General features: G+C 35.9%; 1 protein-coding gene across 4 annotated transcripts in view; it reads left to right on the top strand.

The window, feature by feature from the left end:
* Positions 1-9,222: 9,222 nt before the first annotated feature.
* Dap160 (dynamin associated protein 160) overlaps positions 9,223-22,411 on the top strand; it is a 138,665-nt gene continuing 125,476 nt past the window's right edge. For 3 of the 4 annotated variants that reach the window (XM_089102517.1, XM_089102515.1, XM_089102506.1), the window contains exon 1: positions 20,248-20,416. In XM_089102517.1, coding sequence (XP_088958643.1) covers positions 20,253-20,416 — 164 coding nt within the window. In that variant the 5' untranslated portion in view covers positions 20,248-20,252. Of the gene's footprint in view, positions 9,375-14,325; positions 14,484-17,399; positions 17,522-20,243; positions 20,417-22,411 lie in introns of those variants that run through there. The other variant, XM_089102524.1, reaches the window with a different exon arrangement.

The following is a 22,411-nucleotide window of genomic DNA, read 5'->3' as shown; positions in this document are numbered from 1 at the left end:
CTGATTTGCCTTTTTGAGCCTTAAAAAGTACCAATGGAGACAGAGGCCGCCTAAAAAAGTAAAAAAAAACACGGCTGACTTTGCCTGAAAAAGCCTAATGAAGACACGACCTTACGCTGTATTCCGCTCTCCAGACGAAGCGTGGAAGACAGAGAAAGGGAGGAAGCCTCCTACTCTTTGATGATTTACCTATTGAAAAACGGGTCAAATCAAGCACAACAGCTGAAGAATGCTATGCCGAAGAGTATTTGGTCTATGGCTTTGAATGGTGAGGAAATAGTTGCAAACCAAATTAAGAAATTAGGTGAGGAAATCCAAATTAGAATCCGTTTTCAATAACTGTCATTTTTGACCCTGAGAAACTACGTTCGTCACCCCGTACTTATCTAATCAATTTGCATCATAGGCAGTGAAATAGTGCTCCCTAAGTAAAGAGCGATAACATACTATTGTTTTTTCACCAGGTCGCTTCGTATAGAAGGAGTTGTCGTAGAAAATTAGGAGGGGGCTCATTTTGTTGGAAATTGCAAGTTGTAGTGCGCTTTCTAAGAATCGAAAGTAATTGGAGGGCATCAAGCCCCCCTCCCATGTTTTTTAGACGCCCTATCTTCAAACGTCTGATCAATACTATGTCCCCGGGAACGTAATGATCTCCACAGACCCTGGGGAAAGGGATGTAAGGGGCCCATTGTTGTCATAAAGGTTTTGTTATTGTGAAAGGGGAATATTTTCATCCTGGACTTCCAAAAAGACTTAGGATATTAAGGTTAAATTTTCAAAGAATGTTGAAGGGGATGCTGAATTTAATTAAAACACATTATGTGCATTCAGCTTGTCCAGAAGGCGCATCAGCTATATATCAGGACGGCTGAGTTTATTAATTTGAAACTCGCAGGGCATGTTGGGAGATGTTGAACATGCCAAAAGACAGTGTGTCCATCCAGTTAGCCAAAAGTGCATATTTTCATTCCTTTAATATTTTAGAAATGGCTATGGGTATTAAGTTGAAACTCTTAAGTGCCTACTGAGAGGATTTAGTAGTAAATCAAAAGGCACTTAACACCAAGACAACTAAATCACAGACACCTCATCCACCTCAGCATATATCAGGAATGGCTGAGGGTATTGCGTTGAAACTTTCAGGACATGTTAAGCCGTATATTGAACTAACTGAAATACATTATATGCACCCAGGTTGTCAAAGGAACATATCTGCAATATATTATGAATGGCTAAGTGTATTATTTTGAAACTTTCAGGGCGTGGTGAGGGGATTAAAAACTAAAGCAAAAGGCACAATGTTCATCCAGGTTGTCAAAAAGGTACATCCGTAATATCTTAGGAACGGCTTAGGGTATTGAGATGAAACTTCCAGGAAATGTTGAAATGTATTTTGAACTACATAAAAAGAAACAATGTATATTCAGGTTGTTAAAAGGACGTATCTGCAATATCAAAGGAATGGTTAAGAGTATTAAAATGCAACATTCGGTTTCATATTTGGGAGTGGGGGAGATGAACTAAATCAAAAGACACTATATGCGTCCATATTTTTTCCAAAAAGACTAAGGGTATTAAGGTTAAACGTTCAGAGAATGTTTAAAGTTTTATAAAAAAAAAAACGTATAATGTACATTCAGGTTGTCCAGAAGGCGTATCAGCTATATATCAGGACAGTTGAGGGGTTAAGCTTGAAACTCTCAGGGCATGTTGAGGGGGATATTAAACTAGCCAAAAGACAACGTGTGTATCCAGTTATTCAAAAGGGCATATCTGCAATATGGTAGGACTGGCTAAGGGTATTAACTTGAAACTTTAAGGGCGTGTTGAGGGGATTTAAAAGTAAATCAAAACACAGCTAGACAACTAAATCAAAGACACATTGTCCCCCTCAGCGCCTCTCAGGAGCGGCTGAGGGTATTACGTTAAACATTTTCAGGACCGGTTGAGCTGTATGTTGAACTAACTGAGAGACATTATATGCATCCAGGCTGCCAAAACGGCGCATCTACAAAATTTTAGGAGTGACTGTGCTTTAATTTGAAACCTTCAGGACATGTTGAGGGAGATATAATGTTCATCCAGTTCAAGGCAAAAGATGCAATGTTCATCCAGTTTTTCAAAAAGATGTAACAGTAATATCTTAGGAACGGCTTAGGTTATTGAGTTTAAACTTTCATAGAGTGTTGAGGGGGGTTTTGAACAACATAAAAAGAAACTGTATATCCAGGTTGTTAAAAGAGAGTATCTGCAATATCTAAGGAATAACTAAGGGTATCAAGATGAAACTTTCAGACCTGAAGGGAGGTACTGTACTAAATCAAAAGACAATATATGCATGAATATTTTCGAAACAGAGTATCTGCAATAGCGTAAAACAGCTATGGATATTTAATGGAACCTTTCAGGCCATGTTGAACGTAGTCAAAGGACACCATATGGATAAATGTTGTCAAAACGGTAAAGCTGCAATATCTCAGGCAGAGAGATATGTAATTATTGCAACTTCGCCTTTTTGAAAACCTTGATGCACATAGTGTCCTTTGAATGAGTTCAACATGCCTTGAAAGTTTCCATTAAATACCCTCAGCTGTTTTACGCTATTGCAGATACTCCATTTCGAAAATATTGATGCGTGTATTGTCTTTTGATTTAGTACAGTACCGTCCTTCAAATGTGGTCTGCAAGTTATATTGTAGTGCCCTTTGCCATTCCCTTGATATTGCAGATGCGTCTTATTGACAACCTTGATATACATAATTTCGATTTATTTAGTTCCACCTCTCTCTCAATATCACCTGAAAGTTTCACATCGATACCCTAAGTCGTTCCTAAGATATTATGGATGCGCAACAGGGATCTATTGCGGGATTTCTGATCAGTGCGGGATACTCCTAGGGACCACTGATCAGTTCCTGGAGTTGTGCTCCTTGTTTGGGTGTTTTTTCTTCGGTAAAGGCAAGTCGAATCAAGCTTTTTAAACACCCAAATGAGCATTGTGTCTTTCTTTAGTTTTATACCCCATTCTTCAATATGCCTGAAATTTTCAACTTAATACATTGCCACTTCTGAGCTATTGCAGGTATGCCCTTTTGACAAACTGGATATACATACTATATTTTGGTTAGTTCAACATCCCCCCAAAGTACTCTCTAAGTTTCAACTTTATATCCCCAGCTCTTTATGAAATATTACTGATACGCCTTATTGGCAACTTGAATGCACATATTGTGTTTAGATTTAACTCTGCACCCCCTTCAACATTATTTAAAAATTTAACCTTAATATGCTTAATCTTTTTGGGTGCCCAGGATCAAAATGCTTCCCTTTCCCAATTTCGGTTGCTACCATGCTTTAAGGAGTTTATGTACAATATTAAAGGATGCTGGAAGGTCAGCTAGCCCTTTGGCTATTGGCGCATATGACATTAGTAATGTTTTTGAATCTCTAATTCATTCTCAGGCTAGGCATGAGTTATTAATAAGGAAGGTATCTGTTGATGTAGCTGGACCTCTTTATTGTATGTTTACACACCTCTGAGTACGTTTAAAGATTGGATCCTCACTTTTTCCTTCAGAACTCCGTGTGAATATTGAACTTAAGCAAAGGGAAATTGTCTGTCCCACTATTTATTATAACACAACCCTAAGAGCCCAAGGGGATTTATCGCCTTGTTGTATGTTCAACGGTGTTAGTGAGTCTGTTTTATGTTGTGCGGATGGTGCTCTTAACCTAAGCAGGATTTTGTCTAGTTTGGGAACAGGTTTTAGGGATAGTGCTAGGAATTATAATAAAATTTGTCTTTATATAAACGCGGCTAAGTTTCAAGTGTTCATATTTAATTTTATCCGTCCTGAAACCCCTGATAGAGTAAATCTGGGTTATTCTGATGTTGGACAACTGCAGGAATTTGTGTACTTTGGATTACTTATTGATACATCCCTATGATGTTTTTTACTGGACATTTGTTTTAACACGTTTTTAAACTTGTGGCTTCTATGGGCTATTTCGAAGGGCTAAGATAAGATATTTATTTCAAAAAGATCACTATCATAAGCCCACAAAGGGCCGAATTCGGACTTCGGAGTCGACAATATAAATGGTTGCACTAAAACTCTCAAAAATAAAACAACAACACCTAAATAGAAAAATAATACTGAACAATTATTTAACATTAAATAATTAAAACTGTAAAAAGTCAATTAAAAAGTTAAAAAGATAAAACTGGTCCAACTAAACTTAAACAAATATGAACCGGAAAAAGACTAAGAGCAGACGTAAGAAAGTTACGGGGGTGGGGGGAATAAGGAAATATACACAGAAAAAAAAGAGCGAGACATAAATGCATATAAATTAAAAGAGACACTAAGAAAGTGTCAATAATCCAACTACAGTAAGTCAATAAAAGAGTTAAAAAATAAAAACTGGTCAAGAAGGGGGGGGGGACAAAAAAAAGAAACTATTGGGACATTTTATTCATTTTTCCTGTAATAAAGGGGACAAAAGTTCTTTCGTATCTAGAAGTAACGCAGTGAATGGGGGACAAAACAGGGATGGGATCAGAAACAGCTCGAGGGGGCCGTAATCTGGATGGGGAGTGATGTTTGGGGAAAATACTTGCCTTCCGAGGGTTTGTTATGGCATTTTTTGCAAAACGGAGGCACAAATTATTTCTTCGTCTCTCGAGGGTCTCTAGGTTTGAAATATTTAAGAAATCCAAATATGGTATCATGCCCTCTTTAGAAATAATTCTTAGAGCTCTCTTTTGGACATTTTCAATTTTTTGTGTTGCTTCATTAGATAGGTCAGGGTGCCACACAGGACAAGCGTACTCTAATATGGGACGCACAAAAGAAATATATACTTGTAGTAAATGTGATTGGGGGCAACTGAATTTATTTAAAAGTTTAAGGAGGGAAAGCGAGGAGTTTGCTTGTCGTAGGATATTATTTATATGGGCATCCCATTTCAAATTGGAAGAAATTGTAACACCAAGGAGTTTAAGAGATGTGACAGAGGTTTCAGGAGGAATAGGAGCAAGAAAAAGGGGAGGGGATTTAAGGAAACTTACTGAGACTATTGTGGATTTAGAAGGGTTAACTGTCATGTCAAGGGAAGAGGCCTCACAGGCAATATCTTGGAGTATGCCCATTGGGTTGCTAAAGATGTTTTTATGACGTATCTCTAAAACTGTCAAGTCATCGACAAATTTTCACCTATTGTCTTAAAGCGTTGAAAGGGTGTTAATCATAAGAGAAAAAAGGAGAGGGCCTAGAATAGTTCCCTGAGGAATGCCATTTAAATATAGGGAGATGATCTGAGAAACAATTTAGATATTTAACTGATTGAGATCTATAAGAGAGAAAAGAGGCAACGAGCTTAACAAGGGAAGTTTCAATGTGGAATTCATTTATAAGTTTATCTATGAGTAAATTGGGGTTAATCAAATCGAAAGCTTTTTGAAGATCAATAGAAATCAGATTAAGCCAAGTGTTAGTTTTTTCATGTAATTTACCCATGGTATCAACAAGATGGATCAGGTAATGAGAGGTTAACGTGGATTTGAGATTACCAAACTGTCTAAGATCAATGAGGGGGAGGACTTTCATCTTAAGCCAGTCTGCGAGAAAACTTTCATACAATTGTGAAAAAATCGAGGTGAGGGTAATAGGACGAATGCCATCAAAGCCAGGCTTTCCATTTTTCTTTTTGATTGGGGTAATAAAGTCTTGTTTCCAATATTGAGGGAACTGTCCAGATTCGGTAATTTCATTAAACAGGGTGGATAGGGGTTTGAGAGGTAATCACTGAAAGCCTTAATCAGAGGAACAGGAGTATCTAAAGGGCAAATGCTTGATCGTTTTATTTTTTCAATTTTTTTTACAACATCAAGTGGAGAACTACGTGGGAGTGAAAAAGGAACAGGAATATCTGGAAATTCGTAAGATAGTGGTGGGAGACTCTGGACAATAGAAGCCAAAAACTTATTGAGGTTATTAGCTGTGGTCTTTGGAGGTTCATTTATATTACAATTTAGTTGTTCTTGACTCTTGCCGGTAAGTTTTTTAATTTCAGAGTACCAGTTGTTTGGTTTATCATAGCTCAAGTATTTAATTTTATTTTTATAATAGGCTCGGACAGCTTTTCTAATTTGACTTTTTAATTCCTTTCTTAACTTATTTGCTTCAGCTAAATTACCCCTTTTAAATAAGCTTATTTTCGTGCGGATTAATATTTTTATGTGATTATTTATGTAAGGTTTATCACTGGAGCCTTTTTTCATTTTTTTTCTGGGAAGCATAATGAATAGGAATCATTAATTTTTTGTGAAAAATCAAAATTTTGTCATCAAGACTATTGGAATTATAAAGGTCTGACCAACTTTCACTGGTCAGCCATGATCCAAAAGAAAAAGGCCTGTGTCACTGAGAGGGTGGCAAACCACAATGGGGGCAGTAAAGGAATGTTCAATGGCTTAAGAGGGAGAAAAAAGAAGACAATAGTGGTAACTGCCTCCTAGTGGTGGCAGTGCTTGCGGGGAGTTGTAATACTTACTAATGTTTGAACAAATAACATCAAGAGAGGTGTTACCTTTTGTTGTAGATATTTTAACCAGTTGTTTAATATTAAGAGACGTACAGATAAAGTCCATCCTCAGGTCATTCGCATCGCCAAGTAAGCAAATACCAGCGTTCGGATATTTTGATAACACAAAATCAGCACTTATAAGAAATAGTTAGATAAAATTGCGTTTCTGGTCAATACTTGGGTTAGGGGAATGATAAAAGACGGCGGTTACAATTAAATTGAAAGGGCGGGGAAGTACTTTTGGTCGAAGGCTCAGCCATAGAATTTCATCATAATCTGATAAGTTGGGGGTTGGGATGAGTTTAGGTTGGAGGTTATCTCGGACAAGAAATAATATACCACCCCCTTTTTCCCCGAGAGGGTGATCGGGAGGGCGAAGTTTTATAAACTGAGTATAATTGCGGATTTTTAGGAAATCTGGGTTCTGGGATTGAACCTCTGTCAAAGCAATAATATTAATTTTATGACTTTCAGAGATACCCTCGAGTTCGCTAAGTTTATCAAAATTCAGGCTCTCAGCATTGGTGAGTAGGAAAGTTGGAAATTTAAACCGATTTGGGTATTGGGATTTTTTTTCAATTCGGGATGGAGTTATTTGGGGTTGAAGTTTATGAGAAGGTGCTGTGGGTAAGGGTGGTTTGAGGCATTATTAAAAGGCGGGACTGGACCGGGCTTGAGAGAAAAGGAGGACAGCGAACAAATTACGGGAATATTATTAAGTTGGGATGGAACTACGGTGGATCGCGTCTTACTATTTGAAGTTTTAGAAACTCTTTATGGAGGTGTTACCTGTGGATCGTTCTGCCAGCTTACTCTCAAACCTGTGTCATACTGGTAGGGTAGCCAGGAGGGATAAAGTGCAAGGGAAGAGAGAAAGGTTTCCTAGTGACCTAAGAATACGTCAAATTGGGAGTGTTCTTTATCTGGGGGTTGGGAGGCAAGATAATGCTGAGGGAGGGACGTACGGTGGGGGTGTTTGAGAGGGGAGGGGTTGTGATTATTTCGGCAAATAACGGGTGGAGTCCAGAACCGGTCGGTAACTTCTTGGACGCACGTAGAAGAACAGAGTCAAAAGGAAGTGGATTTTTGGGAGGAAAATGAGTGAGGGGGGTTTGGGGATAGTCCGAATTGAGTAAAGTGATTGTGGGGGTTGGACTGACTGGGCAGGCGTAAGTACATGGGGCGGAGGATTGTTTCGAGGGATGGATTACTGAGGTATACTGCTCTGTATCAGGCATACAGGGGGATAAGAATGAAAGTCGAATGGAACACGAACTAGTGGAGGGGGGGGGGGTCGTGAAAAATTTCAGCGTCGCTCTAAAAAATGTTGGGTTACCTTGTTACCTTGACTGGTAACAGCTGGGACTGCCCAAGTTTGTGCACTTTTTTTTTGTTTGCAGCTTGATTTATTTTGTAAAAAGGAAGGGGGGACATAAATATGCAGGCTATCACACCCAAAACAACGCCCATTTGATGCTAACTTACATAAAGGAACGTGGTCAAAATTACACTTTGTTTTCATACACTTGCCAGTGAGGTAAAAACGACATAAGTGCAATAACGAGCACTTCTTTTGGTTTCACTTGTTATATAAAAATTGAGAACAAACTCTTGAACTAGCTTCATTTTGTTTTTTGAAGTTACGGGTAATATATCCATGATTATAGGGGCACTTTGAACCTAATTTAAAATTTCCTTGCTTAAAAAACTTGCAATTTTTTATAACACTATTATCAGGAATACTTTTTTCCTGCAGCTTGCTTGGAGCATGATCATGTTCAAAATGACATTTATTACCTAATTTGCAAATACCTGCTAAAATTATATTAGCACATTTGCGATTATTAGCAGATAAGTCCTTATTATTAGTCAGAATCACTTCAGTACTTTCAAAACAAATTCGGGCATCTCTGATTGAGTTCTCAAGGTCAGGATTATAATTAGGTTGAATAGAGGTGATATTGGGGCCAGGTACAATTTCTGAACTCAGGTTAATGTCACTCGTAGTGGCTAAAGCTGATGAACTTAATCCTCTGCTTCCTTCATTAATATTCATTGAGCTTGGGGACAATGCTAAAGTTGATGAACTTAATCCTCTGCTTCCTTCATTAATATTCATTGAGCTTGGGGACAATGCTCTGTTTTGATGATGAAAATCTAAGGTGTTATTTACCTTGTTTGCGATGGAATAATTTGTAAGTTGACTTCTTGAATCATTTTCATAAAATGACAAAAAATCTCTAATTAGCATTAACACATCCGCTAGCTTTTCTTTTAAAGTCAAAATTTTTGTAAAATCTAACGGAATTAGCCCCAGAAGCAATTATTGAATTTGGAAAAATCAGAAAAAAAGGCATCAATTTATGTATTCGATTCAATATTTTCCTTGCTAAGATATATTGAAATGTATAAATTTACATTTTGCAGTGTTTCTTAATGCAAATGGACCACTAAATATTAAAATAAGTCTTATAAAAGTGATTTTCATCTAGTTACGTATTATCTACTTTTTCCCAATCTAATTACTTTTTTACTTGTCCTACTTTTTTGTTGAACCTGGCCGAATAAAAACACTGTACTTTTCCATTTAATAGCCTATATTTCGTTTTTAGAAGAAGGGGCACAAGCTTGAAAATGGATCGATGGGTCATATCTGATGCTGAGAAAGCCAAGTTATTTCAACAATTTCAAAGCCTAGGGCCAATTAATGGATATATTACTGGTGATAAAGCCAAGGGATTCATGCTGAAATCCCAACTCCCACCCCAAATGCTTGCTCAGATATGGTAGGTCTCCTAAATCCTAGCATTGGCTAGGCCTATTCCTTCTAGTCTTAATTTAATAGTATCCTACTCCAATAGTATGGTAAACACTAACATTAGGTAACATTCTAGTTTAGCTATTCTTTGCTATCTTGGAAATGGGGTGGGTTAGGAAAATGAAACTTTCAGTAGGCTAATGAATCCAGGGCCAAAAACATAGACTACTCTGGGAAGGTATTGCCAAGCTTCCATATTAGTACTTCTGATTTCTAAATATTAGAAATTTGCCTACTTGACCCATTGAATTTTCAGCAAAACAACATTTTACCTGAATTTCATTTATCAGTTTCTTTTTCTCTGGTTTTAGTTCTGTAAATACAATTCCTGTTAGCCTAGGCCTATTTGAGTAGAATTTTAAACCATATTAATGGTTTTATTTTCTAAATTTAGGAAATGTATTTGTACATCTTTGAAACCTTAAAAATTGAGATTAAGCAAAGTGGTGAAGCTAAACACAGTTTTTTTGTGCTTCTAAGCAGAAGATCTCTTTTGCAAGGTTTCATTTTTATAACACAAAGATTTAAAGGTCACTGCCCTTTAGAGAGAGGAGTAGAAGTAAGTACTTTAAAATATCTTCCCAGGGCATACTTTAGTCTATAGCCCAATTGGGAGTATACCCAATGGAGAATAGGCTATGTAAAAATTTCCATTCTATAGAATGTAAAAATAATATCCAACCATACTTAGTCATTGCCAAAATTATCCAACTAGTTAGCTATCTGAAAAATCCTTTAAGCAAATAAGAAATTATCCAACTAGGAAAATAATTAAAATTTAAAAGAAAAATGGTTTTATCTTGCTAGCCAAATACAATAAAGCACAAGAGCCAACTTAGTATCTCTAACTAGGTGGATAATACTTTAGCTTAAAGCTTCTGATATATATCTAACTAGACAGATAAGTAAATCCTTCATGCAAACTAGTGATAATATCCAACTAGTCAGACAATTTTTTCTCTTAGACATAGCATGAACATCTAACTTGGTGGATAACACTTTGTCCTAGCCCTTCTGAAGTTGATCCAACTAGGTAGTTAAGTAACTTCCTTCTTAGTTAAATATATGTCAAAAGATTTAAGACTCATCATTATCCACCTAATTAGATATTATGGCAATTCCCAAGAGAAATAGTTTATCTAGCTAGTTGAGTATTAACCCCAAATTGCATAGCCTAGTGGACTTTACTTATCCTCCTAGTTGGATATATATCAGGAGTGTTAAGACATGGTATTATCCACCTAGTTAGATGTTCATCTGTGCCTAAGAGAAATGAATTATCTGGCTAGTTGGATAATAACCCCAAACTGCTTAGAGAATCTTCTTATCTGCCAAGTTGGATATATATATCAGAAACACTAAGCTACATTATTATCCACCTAGTTAGATATTCTTGCTGTGCCTAAGAGAAACAATTTATCTGTCTAGTTGGATATATATCAGGGGTGTTAAGAAGGGGTGTTGGTATTATCCACCTAGTTAGATGTTCATGCTGTGCCTAAGAGAAATGAATTATCTGGCTAGTTGGATATTAACCCCAAGCTGCTTAGAGAATCTTCTTATCTGCCTAGTTGGATATATATAAACAACACTAAGCTACACTACTATCCAACTAGGTAAATATTCATGCTATGCCTAAGAGAAAAGAATTATCTGGCTAGTTGGATATTAACCCCAAGCTGCTTAGAGAATCTTCTTATCTGCCTAGTTGGATATATATAAGAAACACTAAGCAACATTATTATCCAACTAGGTAGATATTCATGCTATGCCTGAGAGAAAAGAATTATCTGGCTAGTTGGATATTAACCCCAAACTGCTTAGAGATTCTTCTTATCTGCCTAGTTGGATATGTATCAGAAACACTAAGCTACATTATTATCCAACTAGGTAGATATTCTTGCTGTGCCTAAGAGAAACAATTTATCTGGCTAGTTGGATATTATCCCAACTGTATAATGGATTTTACTTATCCTCCTAGTAGGATATATATGTATATCAGGAGTGTTAAGACTTGGTATTATCAACCTAGTTAGATGTTCATGCTGTGCCTAAGAGAAATGAATTATCTGGCTAGTTGGTTATTAACCCCCAAACTGCTTAGAGAATCTTCTTATCTGCCTAGTTGAATATATATCAGAAACACTAAGCAACATTATTATCCAACTAGGTAGATATTCTTGCTGTGCCTAAGAGAAACAATTTACCTGGGTAGTTGGATATTAACCCAAAACTGCTTAGAGAATCTTTGTATCTGCCTATTTGGATATAGCCTATATCTGAAACACTAAGCTATGTTATGATCCAACTAGGTAGATATTCTGTATATTGCATTGACAGTCAAATATTCAGCTAGGTAAGTAAAGGAGTAAGAGTCTTAAAAATGTTATTATCCATCTAGCATGATATTTTATCTTGATACTAAGTGTAGTTGGATATTATTTTTACATTCTATAGAATGTAATTTTTTTTAAGAATATCCATTGGGCACCTTCCCAGTCCAATCCATCCCTGAAAGTTTCATTTTCCTAACCTAACCCCTTTCCAAGATAGTGAACAGTAGCTAAACTAGGATTTCACCAAATAGCCTAATATCCAACTAGGTAAAGGATAAGAATAGGAAAATTATTATGTAAAATTGTTTCGTAAATTGTTACGTAATTTACATAAATTGTTACGTAAGTTAATTTGTAAGTTATGTCAGATCAAAGTTTCAAGAAAGCCATTTAGCCAAAAAAAGTAAAATTAATATGCAAATTTCTTCTTAATTATTCATGTACGGTGAGCCAAAATCAAAGCTGCATTAATTTAAAAACATTCAGAAATAAAAAAAAAAATTTTTTTTTTTACTGAAAGTCAGGAGCAACATTAAAACTTAAAACAAACAGAAATTATTCCATATATGAAAGGGGCTGTCCCCTCCTCAACACCTTGCTCTTTATGTTAAAGTTTGACTCTGTCTCACAACTTTATTTTTTTAAATGATAAAAAAAACTTTAGTGTAAAGAGTGAGACATTGAGGAGGTGACAGCTTCTTTCATATATGGAATAATTTCTGTTTGTTTTAAGTTTTAATGTTGCTCCTTACTTTCAGTTAAAAAAAACTCGTTTTTTTTTTTATTTAATCACCAAAAACAGTTGGTATTATGTAAGCTAGGCCCTTCAAAAGTTGAGGCTCTTGTACAAGGGATGAAGCTTGAACAACATATTTCATTTAAAACAAACCTGTGGCTGAAACTAAAGCTGAGCAATGATCAAACCATCAATAGTTGTAGTATTTTCAGCTTCAAAGTAGCTGGACAAATTTATCCCAAAATGAATTTGACAGCACATCCAACACAAACCACTCAAGGGGATTTCAAACCACCTCTTATGGCCAAATGTAATTTTTAAGCCCCAATTATGCTTTTGACAAACACCTTGCATGTCCTCAAAATTATGGAATCAGTTGTAAATTAATGAATCCGTAAGAAGTATTGTGAGATCATTACTACAGAGCAATTGGAACTTCAATCTTCCTTTTCAGGAAAAGAGTTATATAGCCACTGTTTTGCAGCAACTGTTAGTAAGGGAGTATTCTTGGGTTTTAGTAGGTCTATAAATCTTTTAAATTAAATTTGTCGAAAATTTCTTTAAAGGCATGAAAAGTTTAATGGATCCAACTAAACTTATATTGGAAGTAGGACCTAGTGGCTTATTTATGTCTTTTGAGAATGATGACTTTCTGCAACTATTGCAGGGAGGGAAGAATTTCTAAATTTGTGTCATTAGGACCTCCTCAGAATGGGCTGTTGAACCCTAAAGAAACTTGATTTGTTTCTTTAGATTAATTTCTTATAAATGAAAGAGCTAATGAAATAGTTAGGTTTTTTGTGGATCAGATTGTAATCTGACCTTTTTAGGGGAAACAAAGGAGAGGCGTCCCTGAAACTACTTTCCATCAGGATATTTAGCAGAAGGGACTATTGAATCTCAGTCAGACATAGCAGGGGGTAAGACTAAGTGCCCTAGTTGCTTTTTCTCAGGCCTGCTACTGACTTTGACATCATTTGGAAAGTTACAAGAAGAATTTTTTTGACCTTAGAGGAACTTATTGGGAAGTAAGAACTGGAAAAGAAATTGCTCTTCAGACTCTCCTTAAGCACCAAAAAGAGTATTTCTAGGAACATACTGTAAAATGAAATTTTGAAAATTTGAATGTAGTTTGTCACTTTCCTGCCCTATCCAGATCTGCTTTGTTTTGAAACAGAACATTTTTATTAATTATGGCAGAAAAATGGCCTTTTACAGGTTTAAAAAAATTATTCTAATGCTAACAATATCTTTTTAGTGATAAGACTGTTTCTCTTAATGATCAGATGAAGGAAACAATGAGTTTTACTTTAAGAGTTGGCTTATCCTGATTATCAGTGAGGTTCTAAAGACATTTTTTAAGGGCTAGCCCTGGCCTTCTTTTTTTACGTTTGTGCTTGACTCTTTGGAACCCAATTTAGGTTGGGATTGGGAGACTTCCTTTGACTTCAATCATGAATTAGCCTGCTCTTTCACTGGAAACTCTCTAAGGAAGGATTGGAGATTGATTCATCCTATCTTCCTCATTTGCATCTCCTCTTAAAGGAGCTATTGAGCTGGTCTATTGATGTACAGGTAAGGGAAATGAAACTTTGATTTCAAATATTGGACAAATGAAGTAGGGCTGAAATGATTGAAATGTAGAAAAACAGAGAAAAAAAAGATGCACTTTTGATTTAAAAAAGTGTTATTTTTTTACTATTTAGCTTTCTGGAAAATTCAAAGTTTTGCTTCTTAAGATTATTTTGGACAAGATTTATACATATACATAAGGGGAGGGAGGATTCAATGTCAGCATTATGTCTATTGCATTTGAGACCAAATTAAATATTTCTTCCATTGCCCAGGGCTCTTGCAGATGCTGATTGTGATGGAAGGCTTGATTCTACAGAGTTTTTTATTGCATGCAAAATTATTTCTTTGAAGCTCCAAGGTGTGGAAATCCCATCTGTGGTCCCACCATCATTAAAAACTTCTGCTGTCCAGAAGTTAAACTCAATGCCAGGTAAGCAATCTTCTTTTTTACTCTTAATAAATCTCAATTGTGAGATACCAGATTAAAAAAAAAACACTCTCATTATTAGGCGGTTTCCCTTTAAGTCATAGAACAATTTTGCTTTTGAATCTTCTTTTCTTCTCTTTTTTCATGATCAGCAGTTTTAGCTCAGCAATAGTGAGAAATGAAAGTCAAACTTTTTTTCCAGTATGTACATCATGAAACAGAAAAGAAAAATTCCTCAGAAATTTAAAACATTTTGTTGATTTTTCTGAAAAATAAAAGAAATAATTTTTTCTGGTAGCCTATTCTAACCAGTCATGATTGCAGTAATATCTACAACTTAGTAAAGACTAATCCACAGTCCATAGTATCCAAAAGTTTAAAGACATGCTTTTGAAGAGACTGTCTAGTGAGAAACATTTTCTAATGCAAATTAATTCAGTAATAGTAACTACTATATGGTTCCAGTAAAAAATAATAGAGGTGAAGGTTGGTCCCTAAAATCTAATCATAATATGCGGTGATTAGATCTCAATTAAACCTGGTAGAATATCAGAGTAAGCTTGCCTCTTAGGCCTTTTGGGTGCATGGACACAATCCATCCTCTTTGGAAAAAGAGTTCATAAACTTGTATCATCAGCAGATCTACCAGAAAAGATAGTTGCATATCACCCATGCTGTGTGGGAAGTAAAAGCTAGTTATATAGTTCTGCCCTTTGTGGATCTGAACCTAATGTGACTGGAGATGACAATTTATCCATCAGGATGTCAAGCATCACATCTCAACAAAACATACGGTAGCTAGAAATAAGAATAAGTGTCCTAGCTGTGGCTTTTGAGCTTGGTTATCAATCGTGATTCCTCTAAGGAAGGGGTCTCTAAATTCTTGTCATTACAGTAAATTTCAGAATGGGCTATTGAGTCTTGAATGAATTTCGTAGGTGAAGTGTTGTGAGCTATGCCTTTTGAGGGTTCTGGCGTAATGTGGCCTTTGTCAGGGAGGAAAAGGGTAGGGACCCTAAAATCTTGTCCCCAGGATGTCTAGCAGCAGGGGCTATGGTCAAGACTTTCCTATAATTACAACTTCCTCCAGAATGGGCTGTTGAATCACAACCTAACTTAGTAGCATATAAGGGTCATAATTAGGCCTTTATGGACTTGTGCACACAATCCAATATACTTGGGGGAGGGTATAACTCAACTCTTGCCTTGAGAACATTTGCCACAAGGTGTTTTGGACTGTTGGCAAAAGCTGAGAGCTATTGAAATAGGTATGGATTTTGGATGTCAAAAGCTAATCTGACATATATTGGGCAAGGAAAATTGAGTGACCTTAAAATTCAGTTCAGTTATGAAGGCGTTTAGGAAAAGGAGTTTCAGTTTTCAACTAAACTTGGTTGAAAATAAGAGAAAGAATTTGGTTATGCCTTTTGGGGGTTCAATACCATGTTGAAAATTAGTGGGGTCAATAAATTATTGTCATTGTGACATCTAGTAGAAGACGTTGTCAAATTTCAATCACACTTGGTAGAAACTAAGAGTTAGTGGTCCATTTTTGCCCTTTCAGACTTCTTACCTGATCTATTCATTGTGGACAGATGGGTCTCTGGGTTTTTGTAATCAGGGCATTTACCAGAAAGTATTGTTAGCCATCATTCTTGGAAAAACAAAAGAAAATGTTTTAGATAAGCCTTAGGAGATCAGGACCTGATCCAAACTCTTATAGGGGAGGGGTAAGGAAATCCTCAAGTACATGTAATCAGAACAATAACCAGGAGAATTGGTTGGACTTTTACCAAACTTGGTCAAAAGTAATATTTAAGGAAATGTTCTTGCAGTTTTGAAATCAAGAGCCTGTGTGGGGGAGCTGGAAGAGCAACCCTGATCTCTTTTTGTCAATGCATTTTTTCAGAAGGGATCATCAAATCTGAACCAAATTCAGTGGGCAATAGGAACTGGTGTAGTTGGACTAACTATGCTTCTTGAATACTAAGGTCTCTGCATTGGTCCTGCAGTGTGTTGCTACAGCAAGGTTTGATTTCTGGGTCCCGTATTACCAAGTTAAGGTCAAACCCACTGCACCACTACTGGACTAGGAACTGTTATCATAATTGTGTTTTTTCTTCTTTTTTTTTGAATATTTGCAAATTTTGTCCTTTGCTGAAGGCAGAATAAGGGGGTCTCGAAAGTCCTATTAAAAACGGTCTATCAGAAGAGGGTATTGAATTCCATTCAAACTAATTGAGGAGCAAGAGTTAACTCCCCTTGATTCTTGTTACATCTCCTAGAATGCGCTGTCAGATATTCATAAAAATTTGTAGAAAGTAAGAGCCAGTGTTTTACTTGGGGGCTTTTGGAACCTTGAGCCAACTCAACCACATTAGGTAATATGGGGGGGGGAGGCGGGAGGTAAATTTGGCTGCTTAAATAAAGATTTCCTTCTAAAAGCAGAAACATGGCTAAGAAACAGAGGTTTGGTGGAACAATTTCAGATATTCTTTGTGAGTATAGACTATGAAACAACACATCAGGTCTCAGAATATAAGCTCTGGCTTAAGAACAAGAAAAACATTTTCTGCTTTTCCTTTTTTATACCAAGGATTATGCATGACTTTCCAAAGTATGCCATAATATCCATCAGACTGGTCATAGTGCTTTCTTTCAAAAATACAGAGGTTAGGCCATTGCCACTTTTGCACAATAAATTGAAATCAGAAACATAAAAAATAATAAGAAAAAAAACAGGATAAAACCATGTGTTGCTCCCAGGACACAACTAGTAACGTTTAGCAGGTATGGGCAAAGAAATGGAGAAACACACTTTAAGGATAGATGGTTGCTTCTTAGATCTGTTTTTGCTATCATTGTTAAATTATGAGTGTTTATGATGAAGCTTTTAATTCCTTCTTGTCCTTCTTCAAGGAGCTGCTTTGGTATCCCCGCCATTACTTGCAACAGCTCCTGTAACTCCACTAATGCAACCTATGAATATGACTGGAGTAGGGACACCTCCTCTTGTCGGAGGATTGATGAGCCCATCTCAGGTAATAATTTCTATTCTTTTTCAAACTCATTTTAGCCTCCTTCCAACTCTCTCTTTTACAATAGGTTAAGTGCTTAAAAATTTCTTTGTTTTCTTCTTTGACTTATTAGAAATTTTATACAAAATTCTCAAATACTTATTTATTTTGGTATTGAGAAAAGCTGTAGTTTGCAGTACAGATGTGGAATCACAAAAAATATTTTGAATTATCACAATTACTAGCTCAATGTTAGGTTGAGTCATAGATATATAGCCTTTATTAAAAATCTAAAATTCATTTTTGTTATGCTGGATGATTAAACACCATTGTCTTATTTGAAGATACTAGCAATAGAGGAGGCCTTACACTTACATTGGGGGGGGGTGAGCTTGTTATATCTAAGAAATAATAGGAATTCGTTATTAGTGGAAGTTGAACCCATGGCCTCCTGCTAACTTGGTAGGCAACTCTACGTCCGAGCTGCAACAGCCCACGGAAAAAAATTTGATATAGCAGAAACTTTTGATGTAAATTTGCTACTTATTATTACAAATTGAAATATATTTAGTAAACATGCAATTTTAACACGAAAGCGAAAACTATATACATATCTTTTCTTTTATTTAAAATTTTCTCTAGTAATGATAAGGGCTAAGCTTAGGATCACCAAATGGTGTCCTTGCAGATTAATCAGTCTTTTTTGGCATGAGGCTGCTCTTAAATTCTTCAAAACCTAAAAAGATTTTGTTTTTAATATTGGAGGAGTCTCAAAAACGACAAGCAAGTGATAATGTCATTTTGAACATAAAACTAACAGTAAAAAAAATTCAAAAGTTAGTTTTACCTTTCTATTAACTTGTGTTGTATTTTGCCTCGTTCAGAGGTTTGTTTTCTTGTGTTCTTTCTTTTGTAAAAAAAGAGAGATGATTTCTAAAAGTTCTCAGGGAACCTAATTATCTACTCCCTCCTGTAAGACTTCATTTTTAATTAAAATGAGCGTTTGCAATAATAAAAATATCAAGGAACATGCAATATCACTAAAATAAACATATTTATTGATTTCAGGTTTTGTCATCTGTAATTTTTGGGCTGTGTTGTTTTTCGGCTACATTCAATCTGTATTAATCTGTTCACCTAATTTTCAAGATTCATTGCAGCACCAAACCACCTGAGGTAAATAAAGCTGCGCACGCTCCTCCTCCACAATGATCTTTTCAAAGATTCACTCTGTACCCTCTCCCATGAAGTTCAAAATTTCTTTAAATCCTTCCTTATGACCCGTTCGGGGACAACCTGCTTTTCGTTTGGTCCCAGCTGAATGGCCAAAAAGAACACTTTGGTGACCTGTTTTTCGGGGTGCTACCATTTCGAATAACTGTCACAAGCACTAAACGCCATTTCGTCGACAAAGAAAATCTGTCAGAACCACTAACCGTCAGGACGTCGACAGTCATAACATCGACACGTCAGTTCATCGACAGTCACGATTGCTACCTGTCAGAACGTTGACAGTCATAACATCGACACCTCATAACATCTAAAAAAATTTAGATTTTATTACTTGTCGATGGTATGACGGTTAGTGGTTCTGACGGATTTTTGCTATGAAAAAAATTACTTCGCTCAGGTTAGGTTAGTTTTTAATATACTACGTTTTTTATATATTAGGTTTTAATAATTAGGTTAGGTTAGGTTTTCATAACTTCTAAAAAATTTTAGATGTTATGACGTGTCGATGTTATGACTGTCGACGTTCTGACGGTAAGTGGTTCTGACGGATTTTGGTTATGAAAAAAAAAAATTTGATGTTATGCCGTGTCGATGTTATGACTGTCGACGTTCTGATGGGTAGCGATTGTGACTGTCGATGTTATGACTGTCGACGTTCCGACGGTTACTGGTTCTGACGGACTTTTTGTCGATGTTGTGACGGATTTTGTAGTGCTCCTGACGGTTAGATGTTATGACGCCTTACCCTGTCTTTCTTCTTCTGCCAAATGTGTCCTAACTATCTCGACCTTTCTTTTGCTGTAACCCTAAAAAGTGGCACTCAGTCAAAGGGATACCTTAAAACTGTCTGTAGACAATTTGTATGGAGAAAATTTAACAAATATTCCCCTGCCTCCCTAACTGCCCACGTTTCAGAGCCATTTTTGACCTCATAGCTACCATCCTTCAAATCTTGATTCGCTAACATATCTTCCTATTCCTTCAAACTTTTTTCAGCCGTGAAAAATACCCTGGCTATTCTACTTTTTACATGAGTTTGGATGTATGCAATTTCTGAAGGTTTGTAAAGGGAAATAGGGTAGTCTGGCTTGGAAGAAGTGTAGTTCCTGATATAACTGATACCAGTATGTTGAACCCAGAAATGTCGCGGAGATTCTAGCCTACAAGTTTTTCAAGTAAAAAACGAAAGCTCATCAAAATTCTAGCCAGCCAAAATTGGCCCGAATCCTCTGCATCTTTAATTGTACATTAAATGAGCTATAAAAGAATCTTTAATTAACTTGAATGAAACCTAATTGGTCAATATAAAATTTATTGATGAACTTGAATGTAGAAAAGCTAAAAGATGCAGAAACAATGCAACAGCTGGAAAAAAAATAATAGCCTTTTGTCTTTTCGTTTAAACCTCCAATTTTGTAGCCTTGACTCTTCAGACATCTGAATTACATATTCACACCTGATTTTTAAGTTTGGAGAATATACATTGACTTTTTTTTTTTTTTTTTTTTTAAAGATGCCCAGTATGCAGCCATTAGTTCAAACATCTTTTGGTAAATCTACTATAATTGCTGCGGTTGCACCAATTGTTTCGTCACAACCACTGTCAAATCAACAATTGCTTATGACTTCACCTCCAACGAATGCCGTCGAACCATTGCTGCAGTTTGGATCTCCTCCTCTTCAAAAGTAGGTACCCAAGAGTTTCTCCACCGGAAATAGGACTGATTACAGTTGATATTTACTTGTGTTTGTTAGATTTTTAGCTTTATGAGCTTGGAAATAAGCGTATTTATGGATTTTGATAAGAGGCAATTAATTTTGTCTTTAAGTACTTGCAGAATGGTACACGCCCTTCTTAATTTAAAGTTAGTTTTTTCTTTAAAATAAATCATACCTTATTTAGCTAGCTATGGTCTTCAGGTTAAATTTATGTCTGAATGATGTTAAATTCAGCAAGTGTATGTTGTTTACAGTAACATTTTTTTTCTGCATTAATGTATACAAGATAAAAGTTGAAAAGATGTCTTGGTGTAATTTTTATAAATACTCAAAATACCACAATATAAGCTTCACTCTTTATAAATTCTACTGTCAAGCTAAATAAAAAAAAAACAACAAAAGACAACAAGTTTTACAAGCCACTTTATAATCTATCAAGGCTGAAATGTATAGAAATGCCTTGGAGTATTTTTTTACTTTCGAGAATTATCTAAGAAAATGGTTAACATGATGTATTTTCTTAGCATAAGAATGTACAGCAATCCTTCAGAAACCTTAGATCATGCAACCGGTTGGGATTAGTTTAAAGCCTCCCGGAAGCAAAAAAAAGTTTAAGAATACCAGCAATGCTGTTTCTTTCTGCTGTTTCCATTCCAACGGAAGCTATTGAATACACGTATGGTGTTCAGAAAAAAACACGTGACTGAAATTTGTGATATGGTTTTCCTGACTGTGTATTTGTTTTCTTTCCTTCGACTATTTTCTCAATTCCATCACCATTATGCTGGTAGCTAATTACCAAATTGCAGCAATTTTCATTGTGTGATTATTAACCTATCAGCCATGTTTGTAATGTGAAGCATGTGTGTATGGGATATCTACTCCATTGTTCACTGTCAGATGAAAGATCTTAAGCCGAATAGGCCAGCTATAACAAAAAACAAACACAGAGAAAAAACTCAATGAAAAAAAAAAAAAACGAGACTGCGGCCAGTGGAGAGAAAAAACGAAAAATGTAAAACAACGCGGATATTTCGCCTGTATCAAAACAAGGCGTCTTCAGCACAAGAGAAACTTAAGAAGAACAAGATAAAAATTCAAACTAAAACTAAAAACAAATAAAACCACCACCAATAAACTAATCCACGTAGGGAAAAGAAGCTATTAGAGTTACTTCAGTGAGAACCCCAAAGCAACTGAGGTAAAAAAAAGAAAGAAATTACGTCATCATCTTCTTTTTTTATGTATTTCTCCCGTGATAATTTTTTCCCCTGAAAATCTCACGTGGAAAATTCTCTTTAAACGTAAAATTGATCGGTGATAGAGAAATTAAGACAAATAAAAGGAATGAAGAAACAAAGGGATCCTGGAATATTCTACCTATATTACAAAAAACTTCTAGAATGTACCGTTAAGAATCACACAGTTCGAACCAATAGTAACCAAAATTATAAAGAAGAGGAACTTTGATAACAGTTAATACATCTGAAGAATTGGCGAGTCTGAGAAAATTTGCCTGATTTTCGAAACTTGAGGATCCCCCCCCCAAAAAAAAGAAGAAGAAGACAAGTGATCTTAATAAATATCCACACCATTCGATTCAGCACATTATAAAACACTACCGTGGGGGCTTTAAGCTCCTCTCTACAAAAATTTAAAATTTTGCATTTTTTCCCAGAAGAAAGATCACAGATGTGTGTTTATTTGTTATTATTATATTATTATTTTTTTTTCCCAGGGGTGATCGTATCGAACCGTTGATCCTGGAAGATTGGGAGAAGACTCCTTCGAACGGAAAGGAAAGGTTGTGGAGCACTTTTAAAGTGACCAAAAAGATTGTACTAAATAAAATTAAATGCTATACATTCTGCCTATATTTTGGAATATAGGTTGAATATTCCAAAATTCCTTCTTTCTTTCATTATTTTGTTTGTCATACTTTCTCTTTGGCTGCTCAATTTT

This window comes from Artemia sp. Qi Xiang Cuo, chromosome 2 (assembly GCF_049724085.1).
Source record: "Artemia sp. Qi Xiang Cuo chromosome 2, ASM4972408v1, whole genome shotgun sequence".
NCBI lineage: Eukaryota > Metazoa > Arthropoda > Branchiopoda > Anostraca > Artemiidae > Artemia > Artemia sp. Qi Xiang Cuo.
Note: the sequence above shows the minus strand (reverse complement) of the source record. Positions and strands in the feature narration are given on the sequence as shown.